This window comes from Megalops cyprinoides, chromosome 18, assembly GCF_013368585.1.
Source record: "Megalops cyprinoides isolate fMegCyp1 chromosome 18, fMegCyp1.pri, whole genome shotgun sequence".
NCBI classification, from domain to species: Eukaryota; Metazoa; Chordata; class Actinopteri; order Elopiformes; family Megalopidae; genus Megalops; species Megalops cyprinoides.
In genome coordinates, this window is record NC_050600.1 from 12,031,337 (window position 1) to 12,047,373 (window position 16,037).

At 37.0% G+C, this 16,037-nt stretch overlaps 1 protein-coding gene across 6 annotated transcripts in view; it reads left to right on the forward strand.

The window, feature by feature from the left end:
• Positions 1-16,037, forward strand: part of LOC118792928 (adhesion G protein-coupled receptor L3-like) — a 190,802-nt gene that overhangs the window by 120,629 nt on the left and 54,136 nt on the right. For all 6 annotated transcript variants that reach the window (XM_036550779.1, XM_036550780.1, XM_036550782.1 and 3 more), the window contains exons 8-11: positions 7,521-7,838; positions 9,830-9,933; positions 12,764-12,949; positions 15,956-15,994. In XM_036550779.1, coding sequence (XP_036406672.1) covers positions 7,521-7,838; positions 9,830-9,933; positions 12,764-12,949; positions 15,956-15,994 — 647 coding nt within the window. The remainder of the gene's footprint in view (positions 1-7,520; positions 7,839-9,829; positions 9,934-12,763; positions 12,950-15,955; positions 15,995-16,037) is intronic.

Genomic DNA, 16,037 nt, shown 5'->3' on the forward strand with positions numbered 1-16,037 from the left:
GTTAAATGCACTTAAGTAATGTATTGATATTGCTCTTCTAGAAGGCTGAATAGGTAGATGAGGTAGGCAGTCTCAAAGAGCCAGCTATGACCATATCTATCTCCTTAAATCATATTGTAATCATTCTTTCTCACTGGCAGGCATTGTTTTTTTTTTTTTTAATCAAATTAGTTGAAGCCAGCTGGCGAGTGGTTTTATATGGAATAATCCCATAGTGGATATGACATCTGTGGTGGAGAATGCCGAAGGTACACTACCAACAGTTGAATATCAAAGACATGACCGCTTTAGCAGAATATAAATTGTAGGTCATGAAATGCATGTGTTCTCTGATATGCGCTCTTCGCATGGTTACAGTAAATGAAATGCTGAACACAATGCAGGTTGTAGGAACACAGTCTCGATGCCATTTGACAGCATCCACTCTCTGCTACTTTATCTGCTCTTGGTGTCACTTAAAACTCATTTTGTGTATTGTGTTATATTTTTTGACGCACCTAAATATTGTTTATAATGTGGAGACGTGACACGTGGCTTTTGCTGTTTCATGTAAGAAAAGCTGTGATGAAGCTGGCTGTTTTGCTGAATATCTTCACAGAATCTGTGTTGGAGTTTGGATGGCTCACATGATTGGAGCACATCTTGACATGTGTGGCATATTGCACAAGTACTCCTGCTGGATAGTACACCAGTCTGTCACAGCTGTTGATGTCATTCAAATAATGTAATAAGAGAGTGTGTGTTTTTGCTCATTTTATTTGTTAAATCAGTGCCAGCAGCTGAGAGTTATTGCCTGTTCAAAACACAGCAAGAGAGCAACAAATTAATCGAGAAATCAAACACAGCTCATGTGCATTTAGATGAGTGACGGGGGATTATCACATTATGACTAGATGGACGCTAATTGTTCTTGAATCCGACTAAAAGGATATTTCCTCCAGCAAAAAATGATGATAATCATCATCGTTATGATGTTATATTACTTTATTTTGTAGGCTTTAGTCTTAATTCTGTCCCTTCAATTAAGATTGCTCATGAACTCTCATGACCCACTGAAAACTTAAGTTTAGGTTTTATCAGCAGAAAATCTCAGCCACAGTGGTTACTTTGAAGTTCTGAATTCCCCCTTATCAGCACCATTAGAGTTCTCGCTGAGAGCTTTGTATTATCACACTATGCAGCTCCACTGGTTGTCAGTGTTTAAATCCAGACCTAAGGCTTTTGCCCAAGAGCAAAACTGCATCTCTCTCTCTCTCTCTCTCTCTCTCTCTCTCTCTCTCTGCCATTTCTCTTTTTCAGTATATAAATCTCTAGTTTTTTACTGTCTGACAGGATTTACTTTTGTTCAGCACTTATGAATTCCATTTGAATTGCCACTTCCATTGTGCATAACTACTGTGTATGTTTTGGTAGAGTCCAAGTCATAGCCTCCTGTACACAAGTTACATGAAACTAGAAAAGTTTAACTCAAAGCACTTTTTGATAAAACCCACAAATTGTTTTGTATGTGATGGCATTTTCATATACCATCTAAAATCTAACTGATTAGACAGAATTTGATTTCTCACTCTGCAGTTGGAGACTTTATTATCATATTGACAGGTACGGTTACAGGTACAGTACAAATACAAGTTACAAAGTTACAAATATGGATTTTCTAGTATATATACAAGTATATATAATTATTGTAATCTAATTTATTTTCTTGAGCTTGACAAACATTCTCTTTAAAATTGTATAAAGATTGTAGTGTGAAATAACACAGCCTCATAAAATGAGCTTTCATCAGCCCTGTTACTTGAGGGCTGTTCCTAACCACTCGTAACACTTTAAGCATGAGTGCTCCAAGCCATGCAATAAAATCTTGAATTAAAAATCTAGAATAGTACACATTCACTTTTTAACCTGCACAAAGAATAGATAGAATTCAATTATTTGCACCCAAAATTAGATAATCTGAGACACTTTCAAATGTTCACCTCTTAATTGTAGCAATAACAATTGCTACAATTAAGAGGCAAACATTAATATTACTACAATAATATCTTATTTGTCAACTTTTTTGGAAATATATAATGTAATAATATAATGAAATATACATAGTTTAAGCTCATGTGTTTCACACACAATTTTGTATATAACCTAATTTTGTGTATATAATCTTATCATCTTCCTATATGCCCAGGCAAGAATGAAGCCTGATTATAAAGGCAGTATATATTGAAATGGATTTGATCACTTAATTTTGAGGTAAGAAGAGTTATCTAAGATGAGTTGCACAGTTCATTCCAGCGCTAAGGCCAAAAGAATTTGTGCCAGACAAGTCACATGTTTGTGATACATGTGAAGATGTGTTCGGACTTTCGTTATAAGCTGCCATCAATGCTTCTGAACAATGTGCTGTCATATGAACTGCTTTTTCCACTAGATTTGTAAAGGAGTTCTGCATTGTCCAGTTGTTCAAATAATGGCATCTGTCTTGTGAGATATGAGACATCTGCCTTCTACGCATAGGTTCATTTTATTACATTACAATACAAATTCACCTCTGCACATTTGTCTACCCCCGTGCCAGGCCTTCCTTTATTTCCTTGCATTGTAATATGTTGTAGAGGTTGGCAGGCAGATTCCAAGCTTACATTGAAATTGAGTTATATATTTTTTCAAACTCCTTTAATTTCCTCCAGCTCCTTCCTCCCAGCTCCTTCGACCCTTTTGACTCCCGCGGATGAAAAACTGTATCCAGCCATTGATCGATTATGCTTGCAGCATCCGCCTGTCTTAAGCCCCAGCAGAAATCCAGCCGGTCTTACGAAGCCTGAAAAACAGCCCTCAGCTGCAGAGGACAAGCACGTTTCATTAGTTCGTTCTTGTATTCTGTGGGGTTTTTGGCTCTTTCTTCTCTCCGGTGAAATCTTGTAATTGTCTGTCAGGTTTTATGAGTATTTCAAACTGGGAAAGGCTGGGGATGGCACAGTATTAAACTACAGATTTACGTTAATTTAGCCATTGATACTTGAATGTTATGCACTGCCTAGAGAGATGACATGGTAATGGAAAATATATTGAGGAATGCATTTTTGATGCAAAAAATATTTTTAATGTTTTCTTTGTTTTTCTTTTTTAAAACAGTTCATGCCAAGCATACTGCAGATCTATGTATAAGAAAGACTAAGTATCAATATCACTGTTGTAAGTCCTCTTGAAGTACTTACTGACCCTGAGGAGTTGTAGGTCAAGGAGATTAAACTTAAAAGAGAAAAAAAATTCTGTCCTTAACCAGAAATAAAGTAGCTCAAGTGTTACTGTGTTACAATTGTCTAATCTCTTAGACTTTTTTTTTTTTTACAGGAATGGACCACTTATTCAGTCAGTTTGATCATAATTCTTGCTGCCGACTAGTTACAGCTGTTTTAGGCATATATTAGCTACTTATGGCACAAGCATTTTTATTTTCGGGAAGAAAAGCATAACCAAGCTTTCTGTATATTATTTAATGGAATGCAGCATAAGTTCCACCAGTCAGATGTTCAGCACTCTGGTTTTTACAATGCCAGTCTTTTTTAAATATTGTCAAATGGGTCAAATGAGTCTGAATTACACTGTTGTCTGTAATAATGAATACAATGCTTGTGATTGACTAACTCGTATGTATGATTCCTGCAAAAAAAAAACAAACAGCAACAAAAATGCATAATAAAATCATATTTCAGGATGCTCTCAAAAGTATCTTTCTATAGAGTAGTGAGCTCGTGGTGTCTGAAGGGTGTCCACCTACAGTGATGTTCTCATGTAGAGTGAAAGCTATCAGCATGCACTTAACGTAGGGGGTGGATGAGTAGGCTTGCCTAACAATTTCCTTTTTTTTACTGCAGGATGCACTGACGATTGAAAATTGTTAGAGATTTTAGAACTGTGTGGATGAATACAGTGGGTCAATACGTAGCATGCAACATAATCAGCCATTGCTGCTTTCGAGTAGAAGCTGGATGATTCACATGTTTTGCCAATGTTTCGGCATCAAAGGGTTCATGAGAGAGTGCGCATGATATCTTTCATCCAAAACAGCATCTGTGTTTCAACTGTATTATATTTTTCTTTGTTTCATGAAATTTATCACATGCTTTAACCAGTGTAAGCTCATCATATTAGCTTGTTCTACTATGTTTGCATCTTATTCTTAGGGAAGTCGCTCCTGCATATGCGGTTATAATTAATTGATTTATAAATATTCAGATATTATAGTCATTATTTGAATTCTTTTTGTATGTAAATTCGTATGCCTCTCCCCATGAACTTGATACCAGATTCTGTTTTTTTTTCAATTGTGTTTTTAATAGGATTTTTAAAAATTAATTTGTAGAGAATTATTAAGAATTGTCCATTATGCAGAGGTGTCATTGTTATTGTCATTGCCCATGGTAATGATTGTGTGGTGGGAGGAATATAAATGGACATTAACATTGTCTTTTAAGGAATAGTCAAATTACACATTACGGTTGATGAGGGTTGCCTTTAATGGATTTATATTTTGGTTGGAATAAGGGCTTTTTTATTTATTGATACAGTAAGTGTATGTGTAGAAATTTTGATTTCTCTGCAAAACGTTTTGTCAAGCATGACACCTCATAGAAATGGGACAGTTGTGAAGACTTTCTAGCTGGATAGCTGTGTGTATTTTAAACTCTACAATTGACTCATTATATTATGTTACTTAAGAATGGAAGAATATGTCTTCTTTAACATGGGGTTCAACATTAATGGTTGTTCTCTTGCCTGGGGCAAGGAAGAAATGTGTCAGTTAGGTAGAACCAGCCAGTGGCTCGCCTGATAGGGCAAATGATGATTGAGAGTTAATTTAGCATTTCAATTTCCAAATCCTTGGTATCTTTGCTTTTAAATTTAATAGTCACAATTTTCGCAACATTTTGGTCACACTGTTAAAGTATTGGCAGAATTTATATATAAAGGTTTCAGTCAGACAAGATGAAAAGCAATAGAATATGGGGGACAGTTCAAAGTCTTGCCTGAGGTGGACAGAGGACACAGACACAAGAAAAATGCAGCAGGGAAGATAAAAAAAAAATGTCCAGAGCTTTTGGCTCAGATTGATGGTACTGAGTAGCCAGGAGTTGTGGTCCTGGAACTTTGAAGCTAGTTGTTGGATAAGGGGATATCAGTTGAGTCAGCAGGCACATCCTTGGCAAGGAGTCTTGGCTGAAGACCTGAAAGAATTCCTATAATAGAAACTTGTAAAAGGTGAGGATGAAGAGGAGGAGCAATGTAGTAACACTATATAAACTGTGCGAGCTAGTTAATTCGGCCAGGGCTAGCCAGGGCAACTGTGTTGTCTCCCTTTGTTGAACTTGGTTAAATTTAAATCCATCTGTTCTGACATTTTATGAAGCCCTGTACCCAGGGGCCAGACTGTCTGTTTTGTGTCTTGCGTGTAGGACTGGTCCCCTTTGTTTTCAGAACAGAGCTATTTTGTCTTGTTTAACAATGAACGCCACAGTTCCATGATCTGTTTTTCCCCAGCACCAATGGCTCTGTAATGTATCACCCATGCAATTTAAGGTATGTTTTCTCATCACAACATAGGCATGCATGGTATTTGCAGAAATAAAGACCCCAGCTGAACATCCCTGTGGAAGGACAAACCTCATATATCCATTTTCTGTGAATCATCTGTTGTTTACTCTGAAGCTCCATCATGCAAAATGTCAAGAAATATTTGTGACAAGGGCTTCTTTTGGGTATTAAGGATTGTCAGGAAGCTCTGGTAGAGCTGATGATCTAATACCAAATGCATGACCATTCGAATGTCCTGTATATTTATAGCTCTGAATACTGAATTAAGTATTTAAATTCAGAATGGAATGTTCACATCTGTTGCCAATATTTATTTTTTGACATTTGCATTTGTGTTGAGTGTGGCATTCTTTCATTTTTCTCATGCACATCCAAAAGCTCCAAAAAACTGGATCATTAGCACACACTGTATACTGCAGGACATCAATGCACCTTCAGTCTGAAAGATGAATTTCTCATTATTTTCCCATACAAAGGTCAAAGGTCTCTGAAGATTTACATGCACAGATAATATGTCCTGTCATATTTAACTTAATACCCGTGATTCCATTGATGTATGAATAAATAAATACATAAATGTAAACTGGTTAAATGATTCTCATAACAGCTTAACAGTGATGTAAAAACATGGCACAAACATTTATTCCTTAGAGATGCAGGGTGTCCAGATTATCCTAATTTTGTCAGTTAATAAAAATAAATCTAAATACATATTACATACATCTATCAAGGTGCATTTGTCTCCTGAATTTTTAATTGGTACAATGTATTTATATATTGAGGAGCATCTTTCTCATGAAATAATTTTTGTTAATTTTGTTGACATCATAATGATATGTTAGTAACTCAAAAGGTGCTTAGGCAAACCACAAAAGTGTGATGGTGTACTACAACTCAAGTCTGATCTCAACATTCTTCTGGAATTTCATTATTTTGAAATATTTCAGTATATTAAAATATACTGAAATATTTCAGTGTTTTTGACAGCCTGGCAGGGATTGTTTCAACATATGTTCCCTAATGGTTTGGTGTAGAGGAGTGTTCCCTTAAAAAATGTATTTGAGTTCCATATCATAAAAAAGTACTTATTTTAAAAGTAAGTCCTGGTGTGATGGAAGGATTGTTGTAAATGATCTCAAGTGGTGTGTATTCTTGGTTTTGCACCCTGACTCAGAGGCCTCAGCTTTACCTAACTCTGCTTAGAATCTTTACCCTCCTTGCCCTCTAGCAGCAGTTATACAATGCCATCCGGATTCATAATGCCCTTGGAACAAAACTAATTTGGATCCTTATTTCTAATCAGAAACACAGGGGGTTTGAAGCTCTCCTTGAAATGACTGGTGCAGACGCAGTTGGATGCTACAGAGGGGATAAGGGGCAGATGGTGCATGTGGAATCACACTCTTCCTTGAATTCTTAACCTCTGTAGTGAAGCAAATAGTCAAAATGTGAATAAAACCCAGGGCGTTGCTGTGTTGCCCTTTTACCCCTAAATAAGGAGAAAGCTGGTATTGATTTCATACCTGAACTATAAGCAAAAGGCATTGTGAAGCCTGTGTGGCTGGAAATTGGTGTGGATGCGGACTCGCGTTGCTGTAGGTGTATGTCAGTAACATTGCGCAAATTGAGCCTGCAAATTCAAGTGATACCTGTCAAGTGCAATTGAGCCAGTGCGAACTATGTGCTTAAACTGACAGGGGGATGAAAAAGAGTAGCCCCTTAAGAGTGAGCGTGAGACTTTTTGTGGGATGAAAGAAAATTGCAGAAACAAATGAAGCATGGCAGAACAAAACAAGGGGGGAATGCCCTTCTTTTTGCATTGGTTCAGCCTACTGTTTTACTGCATTCATCCCATAATGTAGATAGATAAATAGATTTTTTTGTTCATTCATTTTTTCAGTTGTTTGTGTGTGTTCTACTTTTCACAGAATCATCCTCCTCAGTGCTTGTTTTCATGGACACCACCACGACAAGAACAACCACAAGATCAGTCCCGGTCACCACCACCACTACCACCACCACCAGGGCGACCACCACCTCCACTGCCAGCCAGCGAACCCGGACCACTACCACCCAGGCACCAGCAGAGGGCAATGTACCAGAAATCGTGACACGGCCAGCACCCTCCTCTCAACTGCCCAACATCGGCATGGACCACTGCAATGCCATAGAGGAGTCTGATATTTTGTGGCCCCAAACACAACAAGGACAGGTTGCTAAGCAGCCATGTCCTACAGGAACTATCGGTAAGAGCACATTGTGCTGACAGATATTTGTTTTGTTGGTATTATTGTTTATATTTAAATCTTTGGGAAAAATATATATTTTTCAATGGTTTATTTATGTGTTATTGAGAACAACTTAACTAATAAGAAGTTGTAGTTAATGACAGCAGTTCACAGTCATGAATTTGTTTATTGTATGGAGGCAACATAATCTCCAACAGTTTTAGCACTACAGAATTTAGTTGATTGGAGCGGAAGAGATTTTTCCTTAAGCCTGTTCTCTGGGGTTTAATTTCACAATAAGTCATGCAGTTAACATAATTAATCCAAAACCCTGGATTTGAAAGGGAGGTTTTCGCAAATCACACTCAAGCTTTCTTTTCTTATTGCTGTATGCCCGTCTCATATTCAGCTAATTTTGAAGCCTTATGTTTAGCATTCATGGCTGGCAGTATTAGATTTCTTATATTTTCTTATATATGTTTCTTCCTCAGCTTTCTGGCAACTAAAATGAACAGTTTATGTAGAGTGGCAAGCATAATCCAAAGGCAGAACATTTGAAAAAACAAGTGAGCAAGTTCATTCAAATTCATAAGTCTAGAAGAGTGTGAGAATAGAAGCATGATTATTTTGGTGAAAGAACTTCTGTAATGTTTTGCCAAATGGAGAATCAAATGGAGTGTTGAATACAAATATAAATTAATTTGACCACTTAAATGTATTTGTGAAAACAGCACAGAAATTGAAATGTTGAAGTTAAGATCACTAGCAATGCACTAAGTCAATGGTTTTGGTCCAGCCATAAATTATGATGATTTTGTTGAGTATCACTGAGAGAAAATACCACAAATGCATCATTATGACTGAAACCTATCATCCAGCAGTTTATCAACAAGTTACTTCAAATCTGTGGGAAGGGTCCAACAATGAATGTGGCATTTCACAAGATAACAACAGATTGTTCCCCAGAACTGCTTCTCAAAGATGTCGCACTTCAGATACTTCACAGATTGTGGGCGATAAAAATACACACTTAAACTTTTGACTGCTTCACTTTGAATCCCATGACCCCTCTCTCAGGACAAGCTCCAATCTGATAGACATGTGAATCGGTCCAAAAAGGACATGAAAGAAATGTTGTGTGTTATTAAAAAAAAAGATATAGTTAGGATGTCAGTGGGAATTTCGATCATAAAATATTATAAAATTGTTGACACTGTTGACAGGATTCATTTGTGTGGCCTCCAAAGGTTTTATCTGTAGCTGTACTGTGTAAAATTCATTGGAAATCCATTCTGGAAAGTCAGTATTAAAAGCACAATTCACTGTATTGTGCTCCAGTATAATCCACCTTTCATTATTCTCATTTTGACATAAACTTTAAAAACTAATTTGGAGTTACAATAGGCAGCATTTCTATTAATATTGAAACCATGCAGAAGGGATTTCCTATAGGGAAGAAACCATTGACCTTTTACAATAAAATCTAGGTTCTAAACCTTAACTGAGACTCAATTCCATGTATATTTGCTAACAGTTCATTAAACACATCTAGTGGCTGATCCCTGTTCGTAATTATGAACACAGCATTTAGGCTGTGGGAATGAAGTGGACCATTTAGAAGCCCCCTCCTATGTAGTGAATTCTTTCCTGTACCAGACTAGAGGTAAAGATGAGGCAGAGCAGCTACATTATTCCTCGAAAATTTGATTTAGATGAAAACAATTTAGTGTAGAATATCATTTTAGGACAAACATGCAGATTTTCAGCGCAGAATCACCCCCAAACTAAGAGGATGACGGTGATTCTGTGGAGATAGAGCAATCTTTCCCTCTGGCTGTGAATAACTGGAGCGTGGTCCTTATGTTCATCCTTGTACATGTGAATGGCTGCCCTTTTCTTCCGTAAGAGCACAGTTATATCCAGTACTAAATTTAGGGCACTTCAGCAGACATTAGGCTTCCTGCCACTTCCTGTAATGCCACTTCTGCCTCTGTTTGTCTGTCTTGCAGGGGTTGCTACATATGTGTGCATGGCACCTGACGGCTTCTGGGATCCTCAAGGGCCAGACCTCAGCAACTGCACCTCCCCCTGGGTCAACCATATAACACAGAAAGTAAGTTTTTAAAGCTCACAATCAATGAAGGCCTTTACCAGGGAGGATTCCAGCTCCTACAGTGAAGAGTTTCAGCTGTACTCCATATCTGTTCTTGATTTCCCTCTCTCTGTCTGTGGAGTTCCTTTGTACACTGTAAGCCTAAAGGGGATTACATCCTCATTGGACAAGTGTGTAAATGTTACCTTGTGTTGTAATGTGGTGTATGGTGGATGTGTTGAATGGTCATTGTTATTCAAGCTACAGCAAGACACACACACATACACATATATGTATGTAATTATATGTGTGTGTTTGTAATGTTCCCCGCTGCTGGTGCGCTTTACCAAAGGATAGGCCTCAATTTTTAAAATGTCCTACATCAGGGGTCTCTCTAGGTCTTTAGAGAAGCAATGCCGTGTGTGTTGGGGGGGGGGGTTTGTTTTAAGGAAGTAGGGGCTGGCAATTTGTAATCCAAAAAACAATATTCTACTTACAAAACAGATTCATGCGTGTGAGTGGTGGATGGGAGGCAGTGTCTTTTGCTAATGTATCTGAAGGGAGGCTATATTAGCAATATAGCAAATATTGCAGTATATGGGCCTAAATATGTTCCATCAAACTTTCTTACACAATGATCTGGTTTGCTAGGCAATAAGCCTTTGAATGTATATTTATTGCTGTAGGCTGTAAGATAAGTAAGGCATGTCAGTCACCCGCCACACACAATTTTCACTTTGGCTGGCCGGCCTAGCATTCTTCTTTCAAAACATACAGTGAATGTAGAGCAAGCTTATAAACTCTTGCCCCAGATCGGCTGTTAAAGTGATGATTATGTAGTGAAATTTGATACTAGTCCATCAGATATGAGTACCCCGTTTTCACACAGCACTTCTTTGGTTTGGTCCACTGGTAACAGTATCAGTTCCAGAAATTATTAATTAAGGAAATGATTTGAAATAACGGAAGTTATGTGATTTTTTTTTTTCCAATTTTATAAGAAGGTAATATACATAAAACAAAAAGAGAACAATATATGGTCAGCCTATTGTTTCAGTGCAAGGAATATTGCTAACGTAAAAGCAAGCTTTTATTTTTTTTATACATAAAGACAAACATTGTTTTTAAGACAAACATTTACTCAATTATAAATCCCAAAACATTTGTCAGCTCTTTCACAACTTAAAAAAACTGCCAATGTCATTAATGGAAAAAAAAAACACAAAACCAAAAAAAAGTACTTTGAGGGAAGGAAAGTCTGCCAATAAATACCTCATTAACAAAGAGAGTGATTTATAGAACATAGATTAAATATTAACAAAAGCATTATTAATCTTTATTAGGGGGATTAGAAATGAGCGATGTACCTGTCAGTTCAGTTTGTTGCCTAGGTGACTCAGAATTAAACGAGGATCAACCTGACCGATAACCCAGATTCTAATCTTGCACTATACACTTCTGTCTTTTTTGTTTCATTAACAGAGACGCAACCTCATTGATAGACTTTGTTCAGTTTGTTGGAGCTGTTTTGTTTTGAAAGACCAATTAAGGAATCCTGTGTAATTGGTTTGCTAATAAACGCTGAAGCAATGATTACAAGTGATAGGCGCATCAATCAAGTAGAACCTGCATTGCAGGTATTTGTGCATTCATTAAAGTGATCTATTAATCATGTATAGGAGGTCAGTATACAAATTGTCGTTTGACCTCTATATAGTTTTGCTCCAAAAGCACAGGAAATTATACTAAAAGGGGCTTCCTGAAGCTTCATAAAATGTACTCTGATTGCATTTCTAGAGCACCTTGTAAAATTATACTCCTTCATATTAGAATTGGACTAAAATCATGCATTAATGTACTTCAAAAAAATCAGCACTGGTTGGATTTTTTTTTCCATTATACAGCCTGTCACCTAATTTTAATCCACTTAGAGTGAGGGAAATGTTCTGATTTGCACTGACCAGATGCACTTGAGAAAACTTTTGAAATACTTTTCTCTATCATTGTTGATTTCAGTTCAAGAAATACATTTAGTTCATCAGTTTTAATCTTGATGCTGTCCTGTCACAAGATGATCTATATATCTGTATTGCTGGAAGGCAGCTGAAAAAGTCAAGATGTAAAGTCTACATCTGTACCATAACATCAAGCTAATCAGTAAAGGTGCTCATTGATTAGATGATTTTTTTAAAACAAATTGACAAGATAATTCTTAAACATGCTTCAGTAGACCACAGTATTAAAATGACTTAACATAAATTAAACCCTCCAACAAATTACTATGTGAAAGCGGCTTTCTCTAACTCATTAGCCCCTCTGGTTTGCAGAGATATACATTGTAATTTAAAAGCAAAGAGACAGAGTAAGCAACTACAAAGAGGGAGTTTGGGGCAAACAGAGAACCTCATTAACAAATAGCGACTTCGTCCTTAGCTTCAAGAGATTTTTAATTAAATTTTGCTTAGAATAAAAATAGGTCCCTTCCTCTGCAGTAGTTTGCATTGGTTATGTCAGAATGTTTTGAAATTGCTATTGTTTTGTTTCAAATTCAACAAAATTTAAAAGAACCAGATCCAGTATGGAATCATATCAGTCAAATGGCCTTTTAAAATGTGAAATATTGTTCTTTTCTTTTAACCCAAGGAAAAAATGTTTGCTCCAAATGATTTTCCATAAATGATTGCCAAGTTTAATGTTAAAAAGGATTTGCTTCTTTGAAGAAAACTCCTTACAGTAGGCAACATTGCAGAGAAAACAGACCCTTTATATTTGTACACATAAATCTGAGGCTGTAAACGCAATTGTGGAGAAGACTTTGTGTTGACATCTTTGCTTTCTGTGCTGTTGTCAGCTGAAGTCTGGGGAGACGGCGGCCCTCATTGCCAGGGAACTTTCAGAGCAAACCAAGAGTCACATCCACGCTGGGGACATCTCCTACACGGTCAAAGCCATGGGCCAACTGGTCGACCTGCTAGATGTCCAGCTGAGGAACCTCACCCCCGGGGGAAAGGACAGTGCTGCCCGCAGCTTAAATAAGGTACAAATAAGGAATAAACTTAAGTTTCACTGTCAGGATGTATTTAATGATGATGGCTGCAGCCATTATGTATGTATGTCTGTATTTATTGTTTTATCCAGACAGTGACCACATGGACAGTCTAACCTAAACAGTACAGAATTGTTTTAATGGTGATGTCTTCTGCCTGTCACTATTATATAGGATTATCTGATGCAATTTTCTTCCCCCTCCTGTCTACTGATGAAAATAGGCTCTCTGATTCATGAGATAGTTGGATATAAATCTTCCCGTAATGATTTTCCAGCTGTGATTGACAGCTAAACAAATTATCCGAACATATCTAAAATATAATAGATCGCCTCGCGTCATTCATAAGAAAATTAGAAAAAAACTCCAACCAAATGCCAACCAAGAAAGCCGGGTATTTATGTTTTCTCCGAACAAGTATACACAGTGTTCTTTCCTTTCTACTGGTGTGTGAAATGTATTCATCAGTACTGTATTCCTGATACAGGATTGCAGGGTTTTGTCACAGAAATAATAATTTTATTCTGCTGTCTGCAGTCAACTGCACCTAAGGCACCCAGGCGGTTATGTTAAAATAATACATTCCGTCCACAACGCAGCCAATGGAAAACAAACATCACTGAAATTTAAAATGTCAGCCATTAATTTGTTTGAGCAGCTTCGCTTGTACTGGAACATGAACACCTGTTTTTAAATTGCTTTTCAAACTTTATTTCGTTCCTGTAACCAGATGTTCCCTTTGAGATTTTAAATGTTGTTTCTTCAGTGGAGACGCGGCTGTGACGGTGGCCAGGCACTCGTGCAGTGCAGATGAAATCTGACAGATCATAAACCCAACATGCTCTCGTGGTGCTGGGTCCTCACTGCGCGCACTGTTAAAGCACACCTCATCAGGCTGTCTAAAGGAGTGGCACTTATGTTGACACTGACTGTATCCTGCATTGCTTTTCACGGCCACAGTCTCGGTAAAAGAAGACTATGCAGGCAGGCACCTATAGCAGGGGATCTTACCCAGATCTCTCTGTCCCTTGTTGTTGATGATAACTGTCCTACCCCGCAACCTTAGGACCGCGAGCATTAATTGTAGTTCAGAAGCATGGAAATCAGAGACACAAGTCACTGATCCAATGGACAGGCTAGGTAACTCATTAATTTGCTTTCTCAACCAGTCATTTTCTTCCTCACTTTGGATCCTACCAGAGATGGGAAAATGTTAAGTCCTTGACAAAGAAAGAGGTAGCATGTAATTAAATCCCCCCCTTATAAAAAAAAAAAAAAAACCAGACTGTGACATTCATTCGTATAGTGATAGTGACAAAGACAGAATACTAGATGAAAGGGGGAAGAAGAGAGTCCACTCAAATTTGACTGCCATAGAGTGAATAGCAGGAGGCCAGTGTTGCTAAAAGTTATCAGACCAAAGCCAAGATGTATTGATTTACTCTAATTACTCATACAACGTAGTGAATGCTTTGAAAAATATAAAATGTAAAACATGAACATCAGCATCAGAAACATATAATATATAATATAATATATTTTGTGTGATAGTTTATATCCCTGTTAGATTTTAACTTTCAGGTTTGACTGTCCAAAATTTCCAATCATAGGCATGAATATATTTCATGGGGTTTTTTCTTCCTAAAACTTGACCAAAAAGTGGGAAATGGCAATAATAATACTTTGACATTCAGTAAAACAGAAGAACAGCCTATGCTCTGAAACTAAGAAGGTAATTATCTTGTTTTCTCAATGAAGAAATTACAGATTGAATAACTCTTGTTAGTCACACTACAATCTTCAATATAATAAGATTCCCTTTTCCCTCATCTTGCAAACATCTTCAAGGTCATCATGTATATTCCCATCATCTTGTGTGGCAACACACTACAACAAACAATGTTTACTGACTGCATGAGTTGTTATTTCAATAAGGTCTGCTAAGACCCATCTGAATTAAATATTCCTTTGATAGCATGCGTAATGTGTTGCACTTTGAGACAAAGCCTGGGTTTAGATGGCAAACGCCAAGATCTGTGCCCCTTATGATCAAAGGCATGAGGAACACTAATGGGACCACATCCAGTCTTGAAGCTAGTGCTTACATGTAAAGAAGGCTCAAATTATAGCAAATCAAGAACACATTAGCTTTCTGTCGAGAACAGTGAAAGGCAAACAAAATGTTTATCTTTCCTGTTTAGATTGTGATACAACCCAAGCACTTTATAAATAAGTTATACATATATGATATACATAGTCTTTGAACATTCAAGTGTCAAAGTTAAGTGAACGTTATGAAATAAGGTGCAGTCATTTCCCCATATTTTGCTCCAATGGAGGGATATGATTTAATGTTTAATGTTAATTCACATTTTTCAGCAAACAACATTTGTTATCAAAAAATAAAGTTGGTGCAGAGCTAACAACATGCTTTGCCAAACAGGCTGCATATAGACATTAATTTGCTTTTGGAAAACACACAAACAAGATATTTTATACTAGGTATGTGGTAGCAAACTCATGTTACCATATATTGTCTCTTAGTCTCTTAGTTTACTGAATATTTGAGAAACCATCGGCTTTATTAGTTGGCTGTTTTTAATATTATCTCAGATTCCCTGATAAGACGTGTTTGTTTTAAGATTAATACCATCCTCCTTGAGCTATAACCTGGTAACATCCTGGCTTTACCTTAATTCTTGTCAAAATTAATACTCAAAAAGGTAGTACTTTTTCTACAACCTTGAACAGCCCTACTTGAATGAAAGCTGACATTTGAGTTTAATCCCCAGTTGGATTGTATTGCTGATTTTTGTGCCAATTAAGATTCTTTTGATTGTTTTGATGTTTTCTGAGGGGAAGAATAATTAATTTGCATGCAGTTTATGTAAAACAGAGACCCGGTAATGAATGAAATTCATGGGTGATGTTGTTTCTCTTTTTGCAATTAATGTTATGTCATGCATACCTGTACTAATGAATTGTTTGGGGTTGCAGCTGCAGAAAAGAGAGCGCTCTTGCCGGTTTTATGTACAGGTATTCCAGTTCCTCTTATTCCTTCCATCTTTAGATTTCATTG